The sequence below is a fragment of the Xyrauchen texanus genome, chromosome 8 (genome assembly GCF_025860055.1).
Source record: "Xyrauchen texanus isolate HMW12.3.18 chromosome 8, RBS_HiC_50CHRs, whole genome shotgun sequence".
NCBI lineage: Eukaryota > Metazoa > Chordata > Actinopteri > Cypriniformes > Catostomidae > Xyrauchen > Xyrauchen texanus.
Genome location: NC_068283.1, coordinates 32,509,648 through 32,530,517, shown reverse-complemented (window position 1 = coordinate 32,530,517; position 20,870 = coordinate 32,509,648). Strand labels below are relative to the sequence as shown.

The following is a 20,870-nucleotide window of genomic DNA, read 5'->3' as shown; positions in this document are numbered from 1 at the left end:
CCTCAGAGAGTTCATCTTTTGCTGGCCTAAATACCGCCTTATAATGTTAAAGTCAGAAGTTTACATACATTTAGGTTGAAGTGTAAGGTCATAAAAACACAGATTTAATATTAGCAAATAATACTTTTGGCAAGTTGTTTAGGACAACTGCTTTGTGCATGACACAAGTCATTTTTCCAACAATTGTTTACAGACAGATTGTTTCACTTTTAATTGACAATATCACAGTTCCAGTGGGTCAGAAATGTACATACACTAAGTTAACTGTGCCTTTAAGCAGCTTGGAAAACGTCTAGGTTACGGATGTAACCTCCGTTCCCTGATGGAGGGAATGAGACGTTGTGTCAAAGTATTTGCATACCCTGCCCCCGGACATTACCCATTCAGGATTTTTCTGAGAAGCCAGAAATGGTCCGGCCACTACAGTGGCTCGGCTCAGCAACGTGGCCGGGAGGACACAACATCTCATTCCCTCAAAAGGCAGCTTTTATGACCATCAGAGGTGGGGCGAAATCAACCGCATCGAGAAACTACGCAGAGGCAGAAACACATCTTTAAAAAGACGTGTCCTGAAAAGGACGTTCAACGCCATCTGTGTATTTGCTCTTTTAGAGAAAATAACTCTTTTAACTGCGCTGTCGAAGTGCCCAGGGGCAAACTGCATTGCCGTGCAGAGAATGGAGAAAGCCGCTGTAATGCGCCGTAGAATCCAACAGCAGGCAGCGTCAGAGGAACAGGAATGGGTGTGTAATTCGCAGCTGACTGCATAAACGACCATCGGCTCCAAACAAAATTTCTGAATGAACGTGACATATTTGCCCGCTTTTATGCTCGTATGTCCGGGGGCGGGGTATGCAAATACTGTCTGACTAATTCCCATTGGCCTTTTTCCGTAGATCAGAGGCATATTTGTCGCTCAAGAGAGACCCCTAGTGTCGCTTCTTTGACACAACGTTTCTTAAGCACTTCAGGAGGGAAGTCATGGTCAACATAGAAGAGGGCATCATTGCAAAACACTTCTTATTCTGCCAGGCTCTCCTGAGCACCTCCTCTTTCATCCGGTAGCTCCCGAACTTGACCACTATAGACCGTGGCTTTGCCTGCGGATTTTTCGGCTTCGGTGCTAGTGTCTGATGTGCTCACTCAATTCCAAGCTCTCTGTCATGGGGAAAGTCCAGTGCACTTTTCAACAAGTTATCCAGAAAGCCAACCATATCAGTGCCTTATTTATCTTCGGGATTTCCATAAATCCTTAAATTGTCTCTGCACGCATGCCCCTCCTGATCTATCAGCCTGGCTTACAGATTAGCCTGGCGTTGTGGTAGCCACTTGATTAATGTTGATGTTGCTTGAAGCGTGGTCTCTGTTTACTCAATTCTCATCTCTGCCTCATCCAGTCTGTCAGTTGTTCTCTTCAGTTCTTGTTTAATGTCGGAAAGCTGTACCTTATTGTCCCTTCTGAACTCCCGGAGTTCATTGAGAATACATTGCAGGCTAACTTCTGAGCTATCTTCATCATGTGGAGATGAACTCGGAGAGCTACTTCAGCTATCTTGCATCACTTCAGGGTAATTTTCTATCACGTTCATCATTGTACTTCTTGTAGTAACCCCTTTCTCCATTATTACACAGAATATTTACTGTGGTCATGATTTTTGGGGGGTTATTTCACAAAACCATCGGGGGATCGAAAATTAGGCTGTCATCCTCTTGGTGGCATAACCGGAACTCTCCTGTAGACTGATTTTCATGTGAAGGGAGTGGGTAATTTTTTCCGGGAAAATCCTAATCCTAATGGAATCCAGAAAATGTCCAGCTCCCAGCACAACACCGACTACACAAAGTAAGACAAATAAACCGCCCAAAAAACATTTATCTACTGAATCCCGTCTGGCTGAGCAGAAACGTTATCGTGGAAGAGCGATAAATAGAGTAACTAGATAACATTGGCTGGGCATTTGATTCCTGGAGGGACCTTCGTTAGATTTTGTGGATCAAAACCAACCCTGAATTGGCGTTCTTTTTATTGGACATAATTGCAAAGTATGTGAAATATAGTGCCTGGGGTGTGTGCATGAGCGTGAGCAAAAGCAACAGGTAGCTGGCTGCAGTTCACTTACTGGCCACAGGTGTCATTAATAACAAGCGTTTCTGAATCTTACATACTGCACCTTTAAAATAAAGTAGTGATCCTAACTTACCTAAGACAGGGAATGTTTTCTACAATTAAATGTCAGGAATTGTGAAAAACTCAGTTTAAGTGTATCTGGCTAGGTATATATAAACTTCTGACTTTAACTGCACCTTAGTTTAAACAAACATTTTAGTTGGGGGGGGCTGTTACTGGAAAAACTACACTAGTGATAGCAGACCTACTGTAACGCTACTGAAAATTGATTTAGTTGGTTACTTCCAACAGTGCCAACAAGACTGTTCACTTTAAACTCAAGGTAGAGGTCAGAAAAAAGAACACACAGATGCAGAGTTAGATGGATGGATGGATGGATGAAGTGAGATGTGAATATACGTACCAAGCACGTCTAAGGTGGAGAGAAAGACAAAGGGAGGAAGTGTGTTGTGAAAAGGTGTGACAGGAGAGAGTAGGATGAAAAAGAGAAAAGAGGCAGATCAGACATGACATATCAGAGGAAGAGGAAACATTAAGAAAAATGTTCAGGAAACAGAGAAAATGTGTACTAGTGTACACTTGTGAAATCTGACAGGGCTTGACATAACATTTTTACTGATTCACCCGCTAAAATTAGACTAAACAGCTATACAAATATCTGCTGCAAAAAAAATAAAAATAGACTTGAATGAAAACAATGCATACTCATGGACCTATTGGCAATAATTTTTTTTTTTTTACAATAATTGACAAATAATGTTTGTATAGGTTGATTTTTGTCTTTGTTTCAGTGTAAATAGTTTGGCATTTTTGATTCGCTTTGCTTTTATTTCGTTCTTGTTGTGAATAGGCCTTTCAGTCAACGTTACATCAAGATGGACCCTATAGGTTGCAATGGCAATTCACATTGACATTAAAAGTCCGCATTAACATTGTCAATGTATGTTGAGATAGGATGTTGCCAAACCACATGTTTCGTTCGCTTTAGCTTTGATACCACATGAGGGAGCTCTCTTGTGTATTCATCAGTGTGCATGTGTGTTTCATACCCAGACTGGATCTGGTGCTGGAGCGCTCGATGATCGTGTGTTTGCTGGGGTTGTTAAGGACGGAACGTTTGGCAAGTGAAATGTCTGCTGTCACCCGGGTGATGGATATTCTGGGACAAACAAAAACAAACGTTAACACTGTGACCCTGGCATGCCAGTTATTACACAAGCATATTATGATGTTGCCAGAGATTGTGACGTTAATATGACATCAGATCTTTGCCACACAACAACCACTTTATGATCATGATGTGTACCACAGTTGCATAAGCACACCATTTTGATACCCACCTGCCCTCAAATTTGTGTTTTAGAAAGTCAAAGAGAGCTTTCTGCATCATATCTGTCACCTGGAATGTAATAACACACACACAAGCATTATAATCTGTATGTCAAAAACGAATCTACCAAAAGTACCTCACTGCTTTTTTTAAATGTCCTGAACAATAGGGGAGAGTGGGGTAGGATGTGTCAGTGGGAACATTTTGCCACCCCCTTAATCTAGCAAACTGTGCACAATTTTTGTCATATGTTTAGAAAGGGCTCATTATGTAACGCTGCCTGTTGTGCACATGAGAAAAGTGCTTCACATTTCTATGCTAAAAAACACTTTGTATGTTCTTCATATTTCAAAGTACATTTTCTACATGGCAGGTTACATAAATGTTACGTCAAAGCAAACTTATCCAGGTTTAAAAATATTTATCATACATAGAATTATCAATGTAAAAAAACATGTAAGCTGTTTGGCAAAATATTAGCCATGAATAATTAAAGGTTAATTCAGTAAATGTTTTCATCTTATAAAAAGTTTTACGTCTAAAGAAATGAATAGTAATATTGAAACAAATCTATGAAATCATGACCACTCATGTGATATGAAGAGTTCAGTCATATCAGTAACCTTCTAAAAGCTCTTTTATTCTACATGGAGCAGGGGTGCCCCATGGGGCAGCCATTTTAGCATCACATGACCAGCTGAATACTATTCGCTTAATCTCGGTAACCGCCCTGTTATTGGACTGTTTCATTCATGGATTAAATTAATCATGGCTGACTGTGAATAGTGAGTTTCCACAATGGCATTTATAACTGGAAACTACTGTTTGAATGATGCAGCTTGCAAGCCACTTGGTGTCACTGTAAGCCAATGTACATTACTTCAACATACTTCCAAAAATTACTTTGTGCACCTAAAAAAAATATATAATAATTTTCCCCAAAATTGTAGTTGTGGGGCAAAGTGTGTCAGATGCTTCAGGGAACATGAACTCACTTATAGTGATAAGGCCCGTTCATACCTAGAGTCCTTGTTCTTTTCCCTTAGTATCTTTCTAGATGAGAACTCTTACAAGGAACAGGAAACCCAAGGAGAATTGTCCCCTGTTGCATTCGCACTCACAAAGTAACCACAATAGTGACGTTATCTATCGTCGACAGTTTTTATTCTGACTTTATTTGCATGCACATTTCAATAGCAACAACAACGAAATCAACAACATTGACGAAGGATGCCGGGATCAGATGTGGGGCTTTTTTATACAAACTTTGGCTGCATTGGAAAATGTAGGTAGCTGCCTTCTCAGTTAATGGTTTAATGGTGTTTTTGGATGAATGGAACTCTCTGAACAGTTTAAAAGGCACCTTATTTCATCCTACCTTCAACCATCCTTATACAACCTCAGAAGGCAGCATTTTCCAGTTTTCAGACGCAGCTTGTGTCTTCAGGTTACAGTTTAAACTGCGCTTGTGAGCCGCATGTGCGATGCTCCGTGCTGCAGCCGGAGTGAGAGGTGAGACGAGGTTGCGAAAGCGCTCTTTGCACTATAAACCTATTTATCAACACAATCATTTACAATAAAATCTTTTATGACTCAACATAAATTACTGTACTGAAATTCTCACTCATTGACTTAAAGACGTTTTGATGCAAGTTAACCACGCAGTATCAGGCACGCAATACTTCCCTCATGTAAACTAGTTTTAATGATGGTTTGGTGTATAATAAAGTTAAATTACCCACTCATGATAAACATATTATTTATATCCGTCATCCCAGGAAAAGTCGTAGTAATCCAGAATTCACTTAATTTTCTGTATAGACAGTACAGATGCAATAAACTCAAATCGTGTCTCTCCATGAAGACACACACACACACACACACACACACACACACATGCACGTATGCACACATGTGAAATGGTGGATTCACTTTGGATACATTGTTTGTTTCTGTTATTTCTGTTAAGAGAATTGTAAAATTCCCACAGTCCTCTCAGTAGCAGGCTAGCAGCTAGTTTGTTTACTATTAGTGGCTATGGAGCTCCTCTCCTTTCTCAATGCAGGTTTTTGTCCAATCACAGGCTACAGCACATCCCACAGTCCCTATATGCCCCAAAATATCTTCCCGAAGTTGGAGCTAAAAACATACTCTAAAACGTCTTCAAGGAACTATAGTTCCTTAGGTGCGAAAGCGGCGAAAAGCACTAGTCCCAGGGAACTGTACAGGCTTTATTACCGCCAGTGGGAAAGGCCCTCTAGTGAGCTTTGCTTCTAAATTAAGCAAATACAGTACAATTACAAAATTACTGTAACAAAAATTAGAACATTTTTCACTACATATGAATGCATGACATACATGTGAACAAAGCAGAACACAATTATAGATTATAAATAGAGAGTTAGGAATGTACATAGTCTTGCCTCATAGCCTTTAAGTGATGGTCCCACTAGAATAATGGGTCTCATTGAAGGCACCACATCATAAGGAGGAACGTGTTCCATCTGAAACACACACACACACACACACACACACACACACACACACACACACACACGGTTAGTGGTTTGCAAAAATAGAACCCCTTCACATCCCACACAAACAAATCTGTGACTGACTTGTAAATAGATGCATATCCATGCAAGCCAATTGTACAGCTTAAATTATTGCAAAACTGACTTAAACATCTGCACATATCTTAAAATAGCACTGTTCCCATTATACTTGTTAAAACTTCTCTTTTTTTCCACCATCCTTTGTTTCCTTTTTATTTCAATACTTTTTTCCACTTTCTTCCTTGTTTTTCCACCCTGCCCCTCTGTCATTCTTACAGTTTAATCTAAAATAAGACTTTTCCATGTTGTGGAGGGGCTCCACTCCATCAAGAGTGAGACTGTGTGTGTGAAAATAAAAAAGAGGGGGAGAAATTGGAATTCTTTGCTCAATTGATTCCCATTCTCCATGGCCCAATCCCACTCATCTGAATATCTGACAGATTAGAGTTATGGACTACGGAGATATCTACAAATAACAGGAATGTCCATAGTATAATGTTATAATTTGGAGTACTCTATTGTTCCCAATCAGGTGTCGGTTCATGTGTGCTTGTGTGACGGTAGCCACCGTGACGATGACATGTGTGGGCTAAGCTCTGTGTCACGGACCTGTAATGGAAATGAAAACCGTGGAAACCTGTCAAATGTTTTTGCCTCATCTTGTGAGCGTCTGCAAGAGGATAGCAGACACCCAGGGTTGTCCATTTCCGAGCAGTATTCATTAAAGGGATAGTTTAAAATCTGTCATCAGTTACTGATCCTCATGCTGTTCCAAACTCATATTATTTTCAACACAAAGATGTTAGGCAGAATGGTTCCTTCAGTCAGGCTTTTTTTTTATACAATGAAAATAAATGGTGACTGAGGTTGTTATTCTACCTAACTTCTCCTTTTGTGTTACATGGAAGAAATAAAGTCATACGGGTTTGGAAGAACACGGGTGGGAGTAAATGACAGAATATGCATTTTTTTATGAGCTTTCCTTTTAACACAGGACTGGTACCTAAAGCCTGAGCCGAATATGCCATAACCTCCTTCTAAAACTATGGAGGATATGGAAAAGCTATGAAGAAAAGGTTATGTTATATCTGTTATTTACAGTATTTAAATTATTAAACTGGCTTTTCTGAATAATAAAAGAAAAGTAAAAAAAAAAGCTTTAGTGGCTCAAACAATTGTTGACAGAAAGAATCTGAAATAAATTCACATTGTTTGTTTGGCAGATGTAGGGCCGAACAATACATTTAAATGACAATAGCCTTAAGACTCTGATTTCTTCAAAACAAGTACCAAGACAAAAATACAAAAGTTTGTTGTTGGCATGACTCACCGATTTCTGTTTCTGTTTGGCAGGCCCACCTATCATTCCACACACGCACCCGTGGGAAGACAAAAACGGCATGCAAGCAAACAAACAAACAAACAGAAGCAGTTTTTGTTAGTGACTAATTGTTAATACACTTAGGTTGCTGGGAGAAAATGAATCAAAAAGTCAGATGCAGTCAAATGCAGAAAAGATGGAACTTATATGAAGTCAGAGAAGATCTTGTTATCTAGGTTTCTTGCATATTCACTACTAGTTTTACTAGTTTTGCAACAGCAGTGTCTGAAATAAACTTTCCATTAAAAGGCATTATTTTCCCCCTAGATTGATCAGGGGCATTTCTTATCTTATATTTTATACAATAAAATTTACACTTAGACCTAGAATATAATATTAAGGAATATGTCAGATCAGACATCACAAATAAAACACCAAGGAAATCATTCCGGGAGAATATTTATTCCCACACATTTTGAACTTTTGGGGATTTGTATCAGTTTTGGTGGCAATTTTTCCAGAGCCCCTGTTAATTGCTGACCCTGCTGCAAATAAATCAGGTTTTCCAAGGGCTTTGATAAATTATGGCTTGATAGCTCATCCATATCCATCTTAAACATTCTCCCAGTATAAACACAATCTCACTGGTTTTCACATATTTACATCTTGCCTAAAGCTCAGTTGTGTAGTAGTGTCTGAAGAAGTGGGCATACTGTGAATTTACCAAGGAGCCAATAACTGAGACGTTACAGAGATCCATTTGTTTTTTTGGATTTTAACATTGGAATAATTACAGACTTCACCTTAAAAATGTAGTATTAATTAGGACACTGAGTGCATCCATAAAGTCTTCTGGATCAAGCTTAATAATGCATTCATCTCATCTCTTTGTCAGGATCCTGACACTTCTGTCAGTCTAGTTTTCCATTTTTTAGTGGCTTTTGAAATATATTCCACAACAGATTACAGAATATATTGTGTAAAATGTCATTTGTAACATATTCTGTCAGATTACACAAGGTCAGTAACATATTCTAAATTCTTTGGATTACTTCTTTAGAACTGGTAGATTTTTTCACTTAAAAAAACGTTGCCAGTACAGTAAGACAAAATACACATGTTAAAAATACATTCTCTGAAAAAACTAAATATCTTATTCTGTGTTGTTTCTAAAACAAGATAAATCAAATTGATCTTGTTTTTAGATATTTTTACAGGAAAAAAATAAACAAGATAAAAAGTTAATTGAGAAATTTTTAAGTTGGCTTGAGAAAGCTTAGTCTGAATGTTTGAAGTAGTTGTAAAAGCTTGAAATTTTAAGGTTTGAAGTTTGAAGTAGTTAAAAGTTTAAGTAGTAGTTTTCAAAGTTCAAAGTTTAAAGATTATAAGACCATTCAGTCTATCAGATAGATAGATAGATAGATAGATAGATAGATAGATAGATAGATAGATAGATAGATAGACAGATAGATAGATAGATTGATTGATTCTGGTTCAGATATATTTCATTTGTTCCTTGCTACCCTGAATCCAATGAATGAAACCAGAAGTCTCTACATTGTTCTGGTGCAGAAATATGTGATTTGTTACTTGGATGCTAGGGTAACCCCATATGGTTGCTAGGTAGTTACCAAGGTGATACTCAAAAGGCTCCTTGCTACCCTGAGTCAAATGAACAAAACCAGAATCTCTATGATGTTCTGGTGCAGAGATATATGATTTGTTATTTGGTTGGTAGGGTAACCCCATCTGGTTGCTAGGCAGTTACCAAGGGGAAAATTTAAAGTCTCCTTGCTACCCTGAGTCCAATTAACAAAATCGGAATTGTTTACGATGTTCTGGTGCAGAGATATATGTTTTGTTACTTGGTTGCTATGGTGAGCTCACTTGGTTGCTAAGCAGTTTCCAGAGGGATACAAACAAGGCTGCTTGCTGGAGTCATACGAGCCAACAATGAATTCTCTATGATGTTCTGATCCTGAAATATCAATCTAAGCTCATTTTAATGGAAGTCAATGGATTTTGGTTGCTAGGGTGCACTAAATGGTTATTAGGTTGTAGCTAAGTATTTTCCAGCATGATATTTAAAGGTTCCTTGTTGATCTGAGTCAAATAAGCCAAAGTTGAATTCTCTACGATGTTGTGGTGCAGAGATATGTGTTTTGCTATAAGGTTGCTAGGGTAAATCCATTTGGTTGCTAGAAAGTTGCCAGGGTGATCCTAAAAAAGGCTGCTTGCTGGACTGAGTGTAATGAGACAAACCTGAAGACTCTATGACACTCTGATCAGGAGATATCCATCTAAGCCATTTTGAATGGCAGTCAATGGGTTTTGGTTTCTAGGGTGCACTAAATGGTTGCTAGGTTGTATGCAGTTGCTAGGGTGTTAAAGTGAATGTGAAAAGAAAGAATAAAAAGAGTTATGTAAAGATAGAAAAAGAAAGTGATGGAGTGATAGATAGAAAGTATGAGTGGTGGAGTTTTAGGATGTAGCTTGAATGCTCTTAAGGATTTATTACAAAAAAATGTCGTACCTTGAATGGAAGTCAAAGTGACACGAGGCCTTTTCGGAAGTCTGATACTGGAATACTGTAATTCCGATCAATTAGAAAAGATAAAGCACACTATTTGTGATAAGTCTGAAGGTCTGTGCTGAGTTTGATGCATGTATCTTAAAAGCTCTAGGAGCAAAGTTTAGTTTCAGAAGTGGAATAATAATGTCTAAATAGATTTTCAGTATGTCTCAATTAAAACACAATTATTATCAAGAATATGATTTTTGAGTCAATATCAAAAGGTCTTACTAGAAAAAAAGAAATTATGTGAATTTACTTGATAAAAAAATATGATCATTACTGGTAACATGTGCATGTCAAATGGCTAGCAAATAGCATAATATAAAGTGTTTCACCGCTGTTCAAATGCACTTTGGATCTAATAATTTATATGCATAAATGTTTTCCATCTGAAAGGACTAAATGAAGTAATCCCTTCAGTAATCAAAATTATTTTTGAATGTAACTGTATTCTAATTACCGATTATTTAAATTGTAACTGTAGTGGAACACAGTTACTAATATTTTGTATTTTTAATACATAATCCAATTACATGTATTCCGTTACTCCCCAACCCTGGTTATACACGAACACATACACACACAAACAGCAACAACTCCACTAATTTTTCAGAGACCCAGGTGCTTGGTTTAGGAGTGAGTCTGATTTTTAGTCACAAATGAAGGGGGTTGTCTTTTGATGCAATCTGGGGTTATCACCACGGTTACCTTCTTAAAGAAAGGGAGGCGGGGCAGGTTGCCTTGAGGGGAGGTGACACTTCCGCCCACACCCTTATGGTCACGGGTGTCGGCAGGCTCCACCTCCTCAACATCTGAATCCAGTGCATCATCATAAAGCCCCAGGGACAAGTCAGCTGAGGAAGGGTACCGATTGGGAGGTGGGCGGGGTTTAGTAGGCAGAAAAAGAGAGAAAGGCACACAGAGAGAAACAGGGAAAGAAGGGAATGGAAAGAATGAAAGGAAGAAGAGCAGCATGATGTACAGACTTTGCTGAGTCAGAAACATGATGAAGAGAACAAAGTTGTTTTACAATGCAGAAGCAAAATTAAAAAGTAAAAAACTTTTTGAGAAGAACAAAATAAGCAAAATCACAGAGCTATGACATTGCCATGATGGATAAAATACTCCACAAGAAGCCCAGTGAGAGAAAGATTTGGACTACAATTAGGAACTGATGGTGAAGAGAAAGAGAAAAGGAGAAAAGATAAACATAGCTAGTGATTGACTAAAAGAATAAGTGATAAGATTGGAAAGAGGAGGGCAGATGGAATCCTTAAGGGTCTGATTCTCACTAATTGTCACTGAGTTCCCAGTTTAGTAGTAATTAATTTGTGTTTGTTTTGTTTTTGTGGGGGATTGGGATCTATACATGCCTTTTTACACTGCTCATAGAACACTTGATCCTGATTGGTTGAGTCTGACATTCAGTGGTCAAATATTAAAGAATAATGACCCAAATCCATAGCATCACTGTATAACTGACCAACTGGCTGACTATTATGCCTTACACAACTCAAATGATGTAACCAATTATTAAAGAAATTAAAGGTTTAAGTGCAACTGAAAAACACATTTGGATCAACCATTCTGAATATTGGAGGGGACATGACTCCCTTAATGTCTAGGGTGGTTTGTTATGACCCTGTCATATCACCAACATATTAGAACAACAATTACACTATTAGTGTCCGATCATACCTGTTCCAGGTGGGGTGGGCCTCCGGGCACCTGTGGCAACATCAAGACTAGAGCTTCCACCAGACTTACTAAAAAGAGAGAGACAGCAACAGAAAGAATCTTAACATGTATTAAGGTGACTAGTGGTTACATTGCTAATAATGCAAAATATTCATGTTTCAACAGGATTCCAACAATATCTGACCAATGAATTTCCATGACTTTTCCAGTCGTTTGTAATTACTGGACATGTATATAAACTCAGCAAAAAAAGAAACGTCCTTTCACTTTCAACTGTTTTTATTTTCAGGAAAATGTTCATGTGTAAATATCTGTATGAACATAAAAAGATTCAACAACTAAGAAATAAACTGAACAAGTTTCATAGACATGTGACTAACAGAAATGGAATAATGTGTCCCTGAACAAAGGGGGGGGTGTTCAAAAGTAACAGTCAGTATCTGGTGTGGCCACCAGCTCCATTAAGGACTCCAGTGCATCTCCCCCTCATGGACTGCACCAGATTTGCCAGTTCTTGCTGTACTGTAAGTTGTTACCCCACTCTTCCACCAAGGCAGTTGCAAGTTCCTGGACATTTCTGGGGGGAATGGCAATAGCCCTCTCCCTTCCATTTAATGGGATTGAGATCCAGGCTCCTCGCTGGCCATGGCAGAACACTGACATTCCTTGCAGGAAATCATGCACAGAACAAGCAGTATGGCTGATGTCACTGTCATGCTGGAGGGTCATGAGATAGGATGATGTCTTCCCTGTAACGCACAGCATTGAGATTGCCTGCAATGACAACAAGCTCAGTCCGAGGATGCTGTGACACACCGCCCCAGACTATGACGGACCCTCCACCTCCAAATCGATCCCGCTCCAGAAAACCGGCCTCGATGTAACGCTCATTCCTTCGACGATAAACGCAAGTCCAACCATCACCCCTGGTGAGACAAAACTGCGACTTGTCAGTGAAGAGCACATTTTATCAGTCCTGTCTGGTCCAGCAAAGGTGGGTTTGTGCCCATAGGCGACGTTGTTGCAGGTGATGTCTGGAAAGGACCAGCCTTCCAACAGGCCAACAAGCCCTCAGTCCAGCCTCTCTCAGCCTACTCTGAACAGTCTAAGCACTGATGGAGGGATTGTATGTTCCTTGTGTAACTCAGGCTGTTGTTGTTGCCATCCTGTACCTGTCCTGTAGGTGTGATATTCGGATGTACCGATCCTGTGCAGGTGTTGTTACATGTGGTCTGCCACTGCAAGGATGATCAGCTGTCCTTCCTGTCACCCTGTAGCGCTGTCTTAGGCATCTCACAGTACGGACATTGCAATTTATTGCCCTGGTCACATCTACAGTCCTTATGCGTTCATGCAGATGAGCAGGGACCCAGGGCATCTTTCTTTTGGTGTTTTTCAGAGTCAGTAGAAAGGTCTCTTTAGTGTCCTAAGTTGCCTACCGTCTGTAAGCTGTTAGTGTCTTAATGGCCATTCCACAGGTGCACATTCATTAATTGTTTATGGTTCATGCATGGAAAACATTGTTTAAACCCTTGACGATAAAGATCTGTAAAGATATTTCGATTTAAAAAAAATTATCTTTAAAATACAGTGTCCCTGAAAAAGGGACGTTTCTTTTTTTGCTGAGATTATATTTACACACTCACCGACCACTTTATGAGGTACACCTGTACACCTACATTTTCATGTGATTTTCTAATCAGCCAATCATGTGTCAGCAGTGCAATGCATAAAATCATGCATATATAGGTCAAGAACTTCAGTTAATGTTCACACAAACCATAAGAATTGGGAAAAAATGTGATCTCAGTGATTTCGACTTTGGCATGATTGTTGGGGCCAGATGGGCTGGTTTGAGTATCTCTGTAACTGCTGATTTTCATGCACAGCACTCAACAGAATGGTGCCAAAAACAAAAAAGCATCCAGTGTGGCAGATCAGCGGACGGAAAATGCCTTGTTGATGAGAGAAGTAAACGGAGAATTGCTAGATTGGTTGGCGCTGACAGAAAGGCTCAGACCACTCTGTACAATTGTAAAGAGCAGAACAGCATCTCAGAATGCACAACACATCGAACATTGAGACGGGTGGGCTCCAAAAGCAGAAGACCACATCGGGTTCCATTTTTGTCAGCCAAGAACTGAAAGCTGAGGCTTATCTTTGATAATGGTAGATGTGAACATTTAATTAAGCTCCAGACCAGTATCTGCATGATTTTATGCATTGAAATCACACACGATTGGCTGATTACATAATCCTATGAATGAGTAGGTGTACAGGTTTCCTAATAATGTGGTCTGTGAGTGGTTGTATTTATATATATATATATATATAAATATACAGCCGTGGCCAAAAGTATTGGCAGTGACATAAATTTTGTGTTTTCTTCTTCTGTTGTTGTGGTGTTGATTCACATTTCTAGATTATTGTGCAAGGTGATCAGATGCATTTTAAATAATTGCAAAAACTTCATTGGCCAAAAAAAGAACTTTATCACAAAAACCCTCACTTAATTTCACTAATCATATCAGCAGCACATGGGACAGTGTGAACAAGTACTAGTCAGGTGAAATCACTCTATCATTCTTATTGGATTATAAGAGCAGACTGATTGCTATAAAAGGAGGGAAGAAGTGCTTCCAATCATTGTGTTCTTGTTAGCAATGGTTACCTCTAAAGAAAGACACGCAGCCATCATCGCTTTGCATCAAAATGGTCTCACATGTAAGGAAATTGCTGCAAAGAATATTGCACCTAAAAGAACCATTTGGAGTGGTGGTGGCATAGTGGCTAAAGCACAGGGCTGTTAATCAGAAGGTTGTTGGTTCGAACCCCACGGCCACCACCATTGGTGTTCTGGGGGGATTGTCCCTGTAATAATTGCACTGTAAGTCGCTTTGGATAAAAGCGTCTGCCAAATGCATAAATGTAACCATTTACCGGATTCTCAAGAACTTCAAGGAGAGAGGTTCAACTGCAGTGAAGGCTTCAGGACGTCTCAGAGTGTCCAGGACCGTCTCCTCCTGAGGAGTCAGCTACGGAATCGTGTCACCACCAGTGCAGGTTGGTGCAGGTTGGTGCAGAGCTTGCTCAATATTGGCAGCAGGTTGGTGTGAGTGCATCTGCACAGTGAGGTGAAGACTATTGGACAATGGCCTGCTGTCAAGAAGGGCAGCAAAGAAGCCACTTCTCTCCAAGAAAAACATCAATGACAGACTGAAATTCTGCAGGAAGTACAAGGATTGGACAGCAGAAGACTGGTGCAAAGTTATTTTCTCTGATGAAGCCCCCTTTCGACTGTTTGGGACATCTGTAAAATCGATAGTCCGGAGAAGAAAAGGGGAACGCTACCATGAGTCCTGTGTTGTGCCAACAGTGAAGCATCCTGAGACCATCCATGTGTGGGGTTGCTTTTCATCCAAGGGAGTGGGCTCTCTCACAATTCTGCCCAAAAACCCTGCCATGAATAAAGAATGGTATCAAAACATCCTGCAAGAGCAACTTCTCCCAACGTTCCAGGAGCAATTTGGTGATGATCCGTGCATTTTCCAGCATGATTGAGCTCCATGTCACAAGGCAAGAGTGATAATGAAGTGGCTCAGAGATCATTAAATTGAAATTTTGGCAACTCCCTGGATCTTAATCCCATAGAGAACCTGTGGTCAATCCTCAAAAGGCGAGTGGACAAGCAGAAGCCCACAAATTGTGATCAACTTTGAGCACTAATAAGACAAGAATGGATCGCCATCAGTCAGGATTTGGCCCAGAAGCTGATATCCAGCATGCCAGAGCGAATTGCAGAGGTTATGAAGAACAAGGGTCAACACTGTAAATATTGACTTTTGAATATATTTGCCAATAAAAGTCTTTAAAACTCATGAAAAGCTAATCATTGTTTTCCAGTATACCATAGAAACATGTGAAAAAAGTATCTACAAATACTGAAGAAGCAAACTTTGCAAAACATAAAATGTATGTCACTGCCAATACTTTTGGCCATGGCTGTATATACTGATATATATATATATATATATATATATATATATATATATATATATATATATACACACACATCAAATAAAAATGTTCATTAATTTTTCATGACCTTTTCAGCATGGAAAACCCAATTTCTGATATTTCCAAGTTTACCATGACAATGTTTAATCTGCATGTTTTGTGAGTGGCAGATAGTCCTGCTAAGGTCCGCCATGATTGGCTGTTACCTGGAGCTAAGGCGGTTCTGTCTCATTCTCTGTTCTTGTAACTGACGTGTACTCTCAAGCTTCACAGGACTTGGGATAAACCCCACCTCACATCCCTCCTTTACCAAACGCCCAATCCACCAATCATTACTATACTTCTGTTAACAGAAAAACACAACACAGACAAACCACAATGTCTTAGTATTTAAAAATATGTCATGTTTGAATATGAATGTTTAGAATTCAAATATCATACCAATATCAAGGGGTTAAAGAAAGAATTTGTGATGTGTTTCACAAATATAGTTCAGTGATTACATAATACATCAGACCAAAGAAAAGTATGTCTGACCTCTTTGATATGCAGGAAGTCTTTGGGTTCAAAAGAGATGGCCATGCCCTGGACTGGCACATCATCGTTAGGGCCCGGGTTATAGCCAACGTTAGTCCTCACCGCAAACGCTACAGGCTTGGTCTTTAGAGAAATGGAGAAATAAATGAAAGTGGGTGAAAAACAGGTAATGTTAAAGCTCACATATGGAAGTTATCTCATATACTGTGAAAAGAATGGACACAATTCTGTAACATACTGCTTCCAAACTCAAGTCCTGAAGGAACAGCAAGCAGAAGGCATGTGTGCCAAGCTTCAGTCAACACATCTGATTAAGTGTGCTAATTCAGGTTTAGAACAAAATCCTGCATCCAGGTGTTTCTCCAAGGCTAGAGTGGAAAATCACTGGTATAGAGCACAAAACTCAGGGTGGTTATTAAAAATGGCCACTTATGTTTGACTATTCTGTGAAGAATTCCCAAAGAAAGTATAAGCTATTATCTTTGTATTAATAGTTGTCCTTAAAGAAGAAAGCGTGGAATTTTTAATATGTTCAGATACTTTCTCCTATCTCAGTCTAATGTGTAGAGACAACTAAAAGTAAGTCATTTGTAGGTTGAGTTCCAAAAAAGTGCAAAAACCATGGCTCTGTCGGTCTATCAAATTCTATAATTGCTCTGTTTGTTGCTGACATGCCAGCTTCTGGCTCAACCAATTGTGTGAGTTTGGGCCAGGACTATTTTGGGGTTTTTGGAATTCTGTTTGGCATCACTAGTGTTATACAAATTACAGACTTCACCTTTAACGATAAAATCTGTGCTGTTTGGTATAATTACAGTCTTTGCAAGAAAGAACAGTACTGATATACCTCAAACATCCTAGTTAGGGGTTTGTTAGTACCAAACGTATAACTGTAAGTAAATAATTCAGCTCAAACCGCTTACAGTTTTTCTGAATACACATTTCTTGAAACCTTTACCCATTTTCTCACAACTTTAAACACAAAACCAAATCTTCAAACTACATTCAATAAATCCCTGACACTTTTGGCAAAATCAAACAATCACCTCAAAACCATTTAATCTGTACTCAAAATCAAACAATGCTTTCAGATCATGCACAAATCAAGTCAATATTTAAACACTACAGAGCATTCAAAAGACACAACATCAGAAAATGGAGAACACAGCGTCCAGGGCATGCAGTTACAGATTTTTATTTGATTGTATATAGTGAACACAATTTGCAATTACTGTAAAAAAAAAAGAATAGTAATCACAATTTACAGTAGTACAGTGAAATTTATGTATACTGTAAATACTGCATGTAATACAGTTTTGAATGTATGTACATTCAGCACTTGCATACTGTATAAATACAGTTGTCCAACTACAAAACCCCAAAGAACAAAGAACACTCTAAAAGAAAAACACATTACAGTACACTCACTCAAAAATGTTGTGCAACTGCAAAATCAAAGTCAATGAGAGATGAATTCTGCATCAGCATCTTGTTCTCACATCATTACAAAAAAAGTGTGAACAATTTTGAGTCATTGTGGGTAAACGACGACAACTGTGTTGTAGTTGCGTTAAACATTTGCTGCCTGTGTTTACCGTTTTGCAACCCATGTGCATCACAGTGCGAAATGTGTTTTAGTGAGTGAGAATGTGTTTAGAGTTTTGCAAAGAAAGAGTGATTGATTTGACAAATGGGTTTAGGCCACAGAGCATTTGATTCAGAGAATGGGGTTTAGTGTTTTAGCAATTCAGAAAAACTGTAATGTACTCCATTCAAACTTTTTTTGGACATAATTTTAGCCTTAAGGCCTGTTCACACCAAATCTGTGATGATTTTGCGAGACGGACCTCTGATGGAAAGTCTATTCATACAAAGTCCATAAAAAATTCAACAAAAAATTATTTCACCCCTGTACAGTAGGCAGTGCCGTTGTTAATCTGCAAACATTTATACCAGTCTCTTGCCCACATCTTCAGCTGTTAGAGATTAATATATTGAATATTGTTAAGGATTTATTCTTTCCATGGTGCATTTTGTTGAGTATATAATAATTGTTATTCCCAATTAGGAATGCCCAAATCCCACTACTTATTAGGTCCTCGTGGTGGCCCGGTTACTCACCTCAATCTGGGTGGCAGAGGACAAGCCTCAGTTGCCTCCGCTTCTGAGACAATCCGCACATCTTATCACATGGCTCATTGTGCACGAATCCACAGAGGCTCTGCATGTGGAGACTCATGCTACTCTCTGTGATCCACGCACACTTTACCACACGACATTGAGAGTGAGAACCACTAATCACGACCACGAGGAGGTTACCCTATGTGACTCTACTCTCCCTAGCAACCGGGCCAATTTGGCTGCTTAGGAGACCTGGCTGGAGTCACTAAGCATGCCCTGTATAGCGTCAATACTCGCTGAGCTACACAGGCCCTATAAATGCTGATTTTTATGCGAGTGAGATGAGTAAAGAGCACATTTCTTGAATTATTTATTATAGCATATTTATTTGCTCATGTATTTTGCTTCTTGAATGGAATCGCAAACCATATTCTCTTTTTATAATGCCTGGATAACATAACACAAGGTAAAGTCATATAAATGCACATGGAATAATATGCATTACTGTAAGGATATTAAAAATGTATAATATTAAAATGAATAATATAAAAAATAATATAAAAAAACACTGGCCTTTTCTTTATTTAAATTATTGCATTATAACTTTGCAATATTATCCTTGCAATAAAAAATAGCAGTGTGTAATCTCGTAGTGATATACATATTAAATAATGAATATTAAAACAAAAGAACCATGGGCAGGCTTTCAAAAAACAGACCAGGTTTACATTTGCAGTACCAAGGGTTAATGAACTGCAACTATTTATTTTTAAGCATTTCATTTTCAGGGGAGTGTGTCAGCTGAATGTCCAACGCAGGTGTTTGCCAGTTGATTAGCGCCACCAACACACTGGATTGAGCAGCTGCAGCAAAAAATAACAAAATGCTTTTATCTCATTTGTCAGTCAGTTTTCTGACTGACAAACTCTGAATTGTCGGTGGGCGATTTGTCGGACCTGATGTGAATAACGGCATGGGAATTCATTGTTCCCATTAAAAAGCTCATCGGAATGAGCAATTGCAATGGAAAAAAAAAAACGGATTTGGTGTGAAAAGGCCTTTAGTTGTGCAAACAATTTTTTTGTAAAGTTTTTACTCATAAAGAAATTTAAGATTAAAATGTGAAAATCTCCCATTGACATTTCGCCATTGAAATAATCATTTAGCTTTGAGGTAATTATAATATTTGCATAATGTATTGTGATTGTACTTTTTTGAACATCTATTTACATCTATTGATCTATAGCCACTTTTAAACTGAACATATTACGTTATGTGTTGAGTATCATGACAACAGCAAAATGGCCTTGGGAGCACTGTTTTTTCTTTCAAGAACTTCAAATCTATTTAATAATAATGCTCTTGAGGAACAGGGGGGCTGAGGAACAGAAAATTCTTGCTGAAATAAAGTACTCTATATCATGACCATTCATGGCAGAGTCTGAATAATGGAGAAATGAAGCAGAAAGGTAGAGAGATAAACAGACATCAGAAAATAGAGAAAGATTAGACACCTTAGCCTTCTCCAGGGTGGCAAGAGCTTGTCTATCAGCTTCTTTTCTGAGAGCCTCGGGGTCCTCCTCCAGGGAAACGTCAGAGTCTGAAGGACGACTGGTGTAGGAGTCCGCTGAGCCCTGTGAGAGGACAACAGAGAGGGAGTGAGTGTGAATCTGTGTTAATAGCCTTATTTAACACAATACAGTATCTATTTATGTGTTTGAAAAAGATGACCAAAGATTAATTTTTAAGTTTTGTTGCTTGTACTCAAAGTCTATTAGCTTTGAAGACATCTACAGGCTAGAGTACTTGTGAAAATAGACAAAATTATCTTTTAGCTGATATTAAAATTTTCTCTTCTGACTCATCTTTCATTACACAGAGTTTTGTCCAATCAAAACTCTTTATATTTTCTGCTCCAATAAAAAATAAATTCAAAAGGAAAGAAAACTGCTCGTCATGCCATTTCACTGTTTAATTTGTATACTGTATCAATCAGTAAAAGTGAGCACATTACATCAAAACAAACATTCAGTAATCACACAATCTATGTAAAAGATTTGTGAATGAAAAACAGAACAAGATGAACGGGTTGGCAGGAAGAGTGTGGGAGGGATTGAAAGAGAAGAAGACACAAAACAAGTAAGAAAAGTGACGGGTGCTTGTGTGTGTGTGTGTGTGTGTGTATGATTTTGTGCACTTATGGATGTTTTAGAGTCTGGGTATAAAGTTCATGAAGATAATGCAGTACAGTGCTCTGTACAGCACAGTGTCAGAGGCTTTATATAAGCCTCCCACTCCTCTCATCTCTTTCTTTCCCCACCTTCCTCTCGTTTTCCTCTGTCTGTTTTTCAGGTGTCGGCGAACTCTTATTCGTGGGAAGTGTGGACAGGCGTGCGGACAGATGCAAGAATGACTCATTGGATGTGTTTACGTGTTAACATGAGTGCATTAGGTTTGTCAAATATTGGTGAGAGTGGAAGTGTGTGTGCGTGTGTGTGTGTGTGTGTGTGTGTTAAATAGAGATGAGAATGTGTCAGGCTGATATATGCCATATGCAATGATTTTAAATTATTCATAGTAAAACAGAG

At 38.8% G+C, this 20,870-nt stretch overlaps 1 protein-coding gene across 3 annotated transcripts in view; it reads right to left on the bottom strand.

The window, feature by feature from the left end:
* Positions 1 to 20,870, bottom strand: part of LOC127647681 (voltage-dependent L-type calcium channel subunit beta-1-like) — a 57,662-nt gene that overhangs the window by 8,783 nt on the left and 28,009 nt on the right. For 2 of the 3 annotated variants that reach the window (XM_052132090.1, XM_052132088.1), the window contains exons 3-10: positions 19,797 to 19,916; positions 16,162 to 16,284; positions 15,831 to 15,967; positions 11,608 to 11,675; positions 10,618 to 10,763; positions 5,882 to 5,962; positions 3,469 to 3,527; positions 3,178 to 3,287 (exon numbers count right to left, since the gene is read on the bottom strand). In XM_052132090.1, coding sequence (XP_051988050.1) covers positions 3,178 to 3,287; positions 3,469 to 3,527; positions 5,882 to 5,962; positions 10,618 to 10,763; positions 11,608 to 11,675; positions 15,831 to 15,967; positions 16,162 to 16,284; positions 19,797 to 19,916 — 844 coding nt within the window. Of the gene's footprint in view, positions 1 to 3,177; positions 3,288 to 3,468; positions 3,528 to 5,881; positions 5,963 to 7,343; positions 7,373 to 10,617; positions 10,764 to 11,607; positions 11,676 to 15,830; positions 15,968 to 16,161; positions 16,285 to 19,796; positions 19,917 to 20,870 lie in introns of all 3 variants that reach the window. The other variant, XM_052132089.1, reaches the window with a different exon arrangement.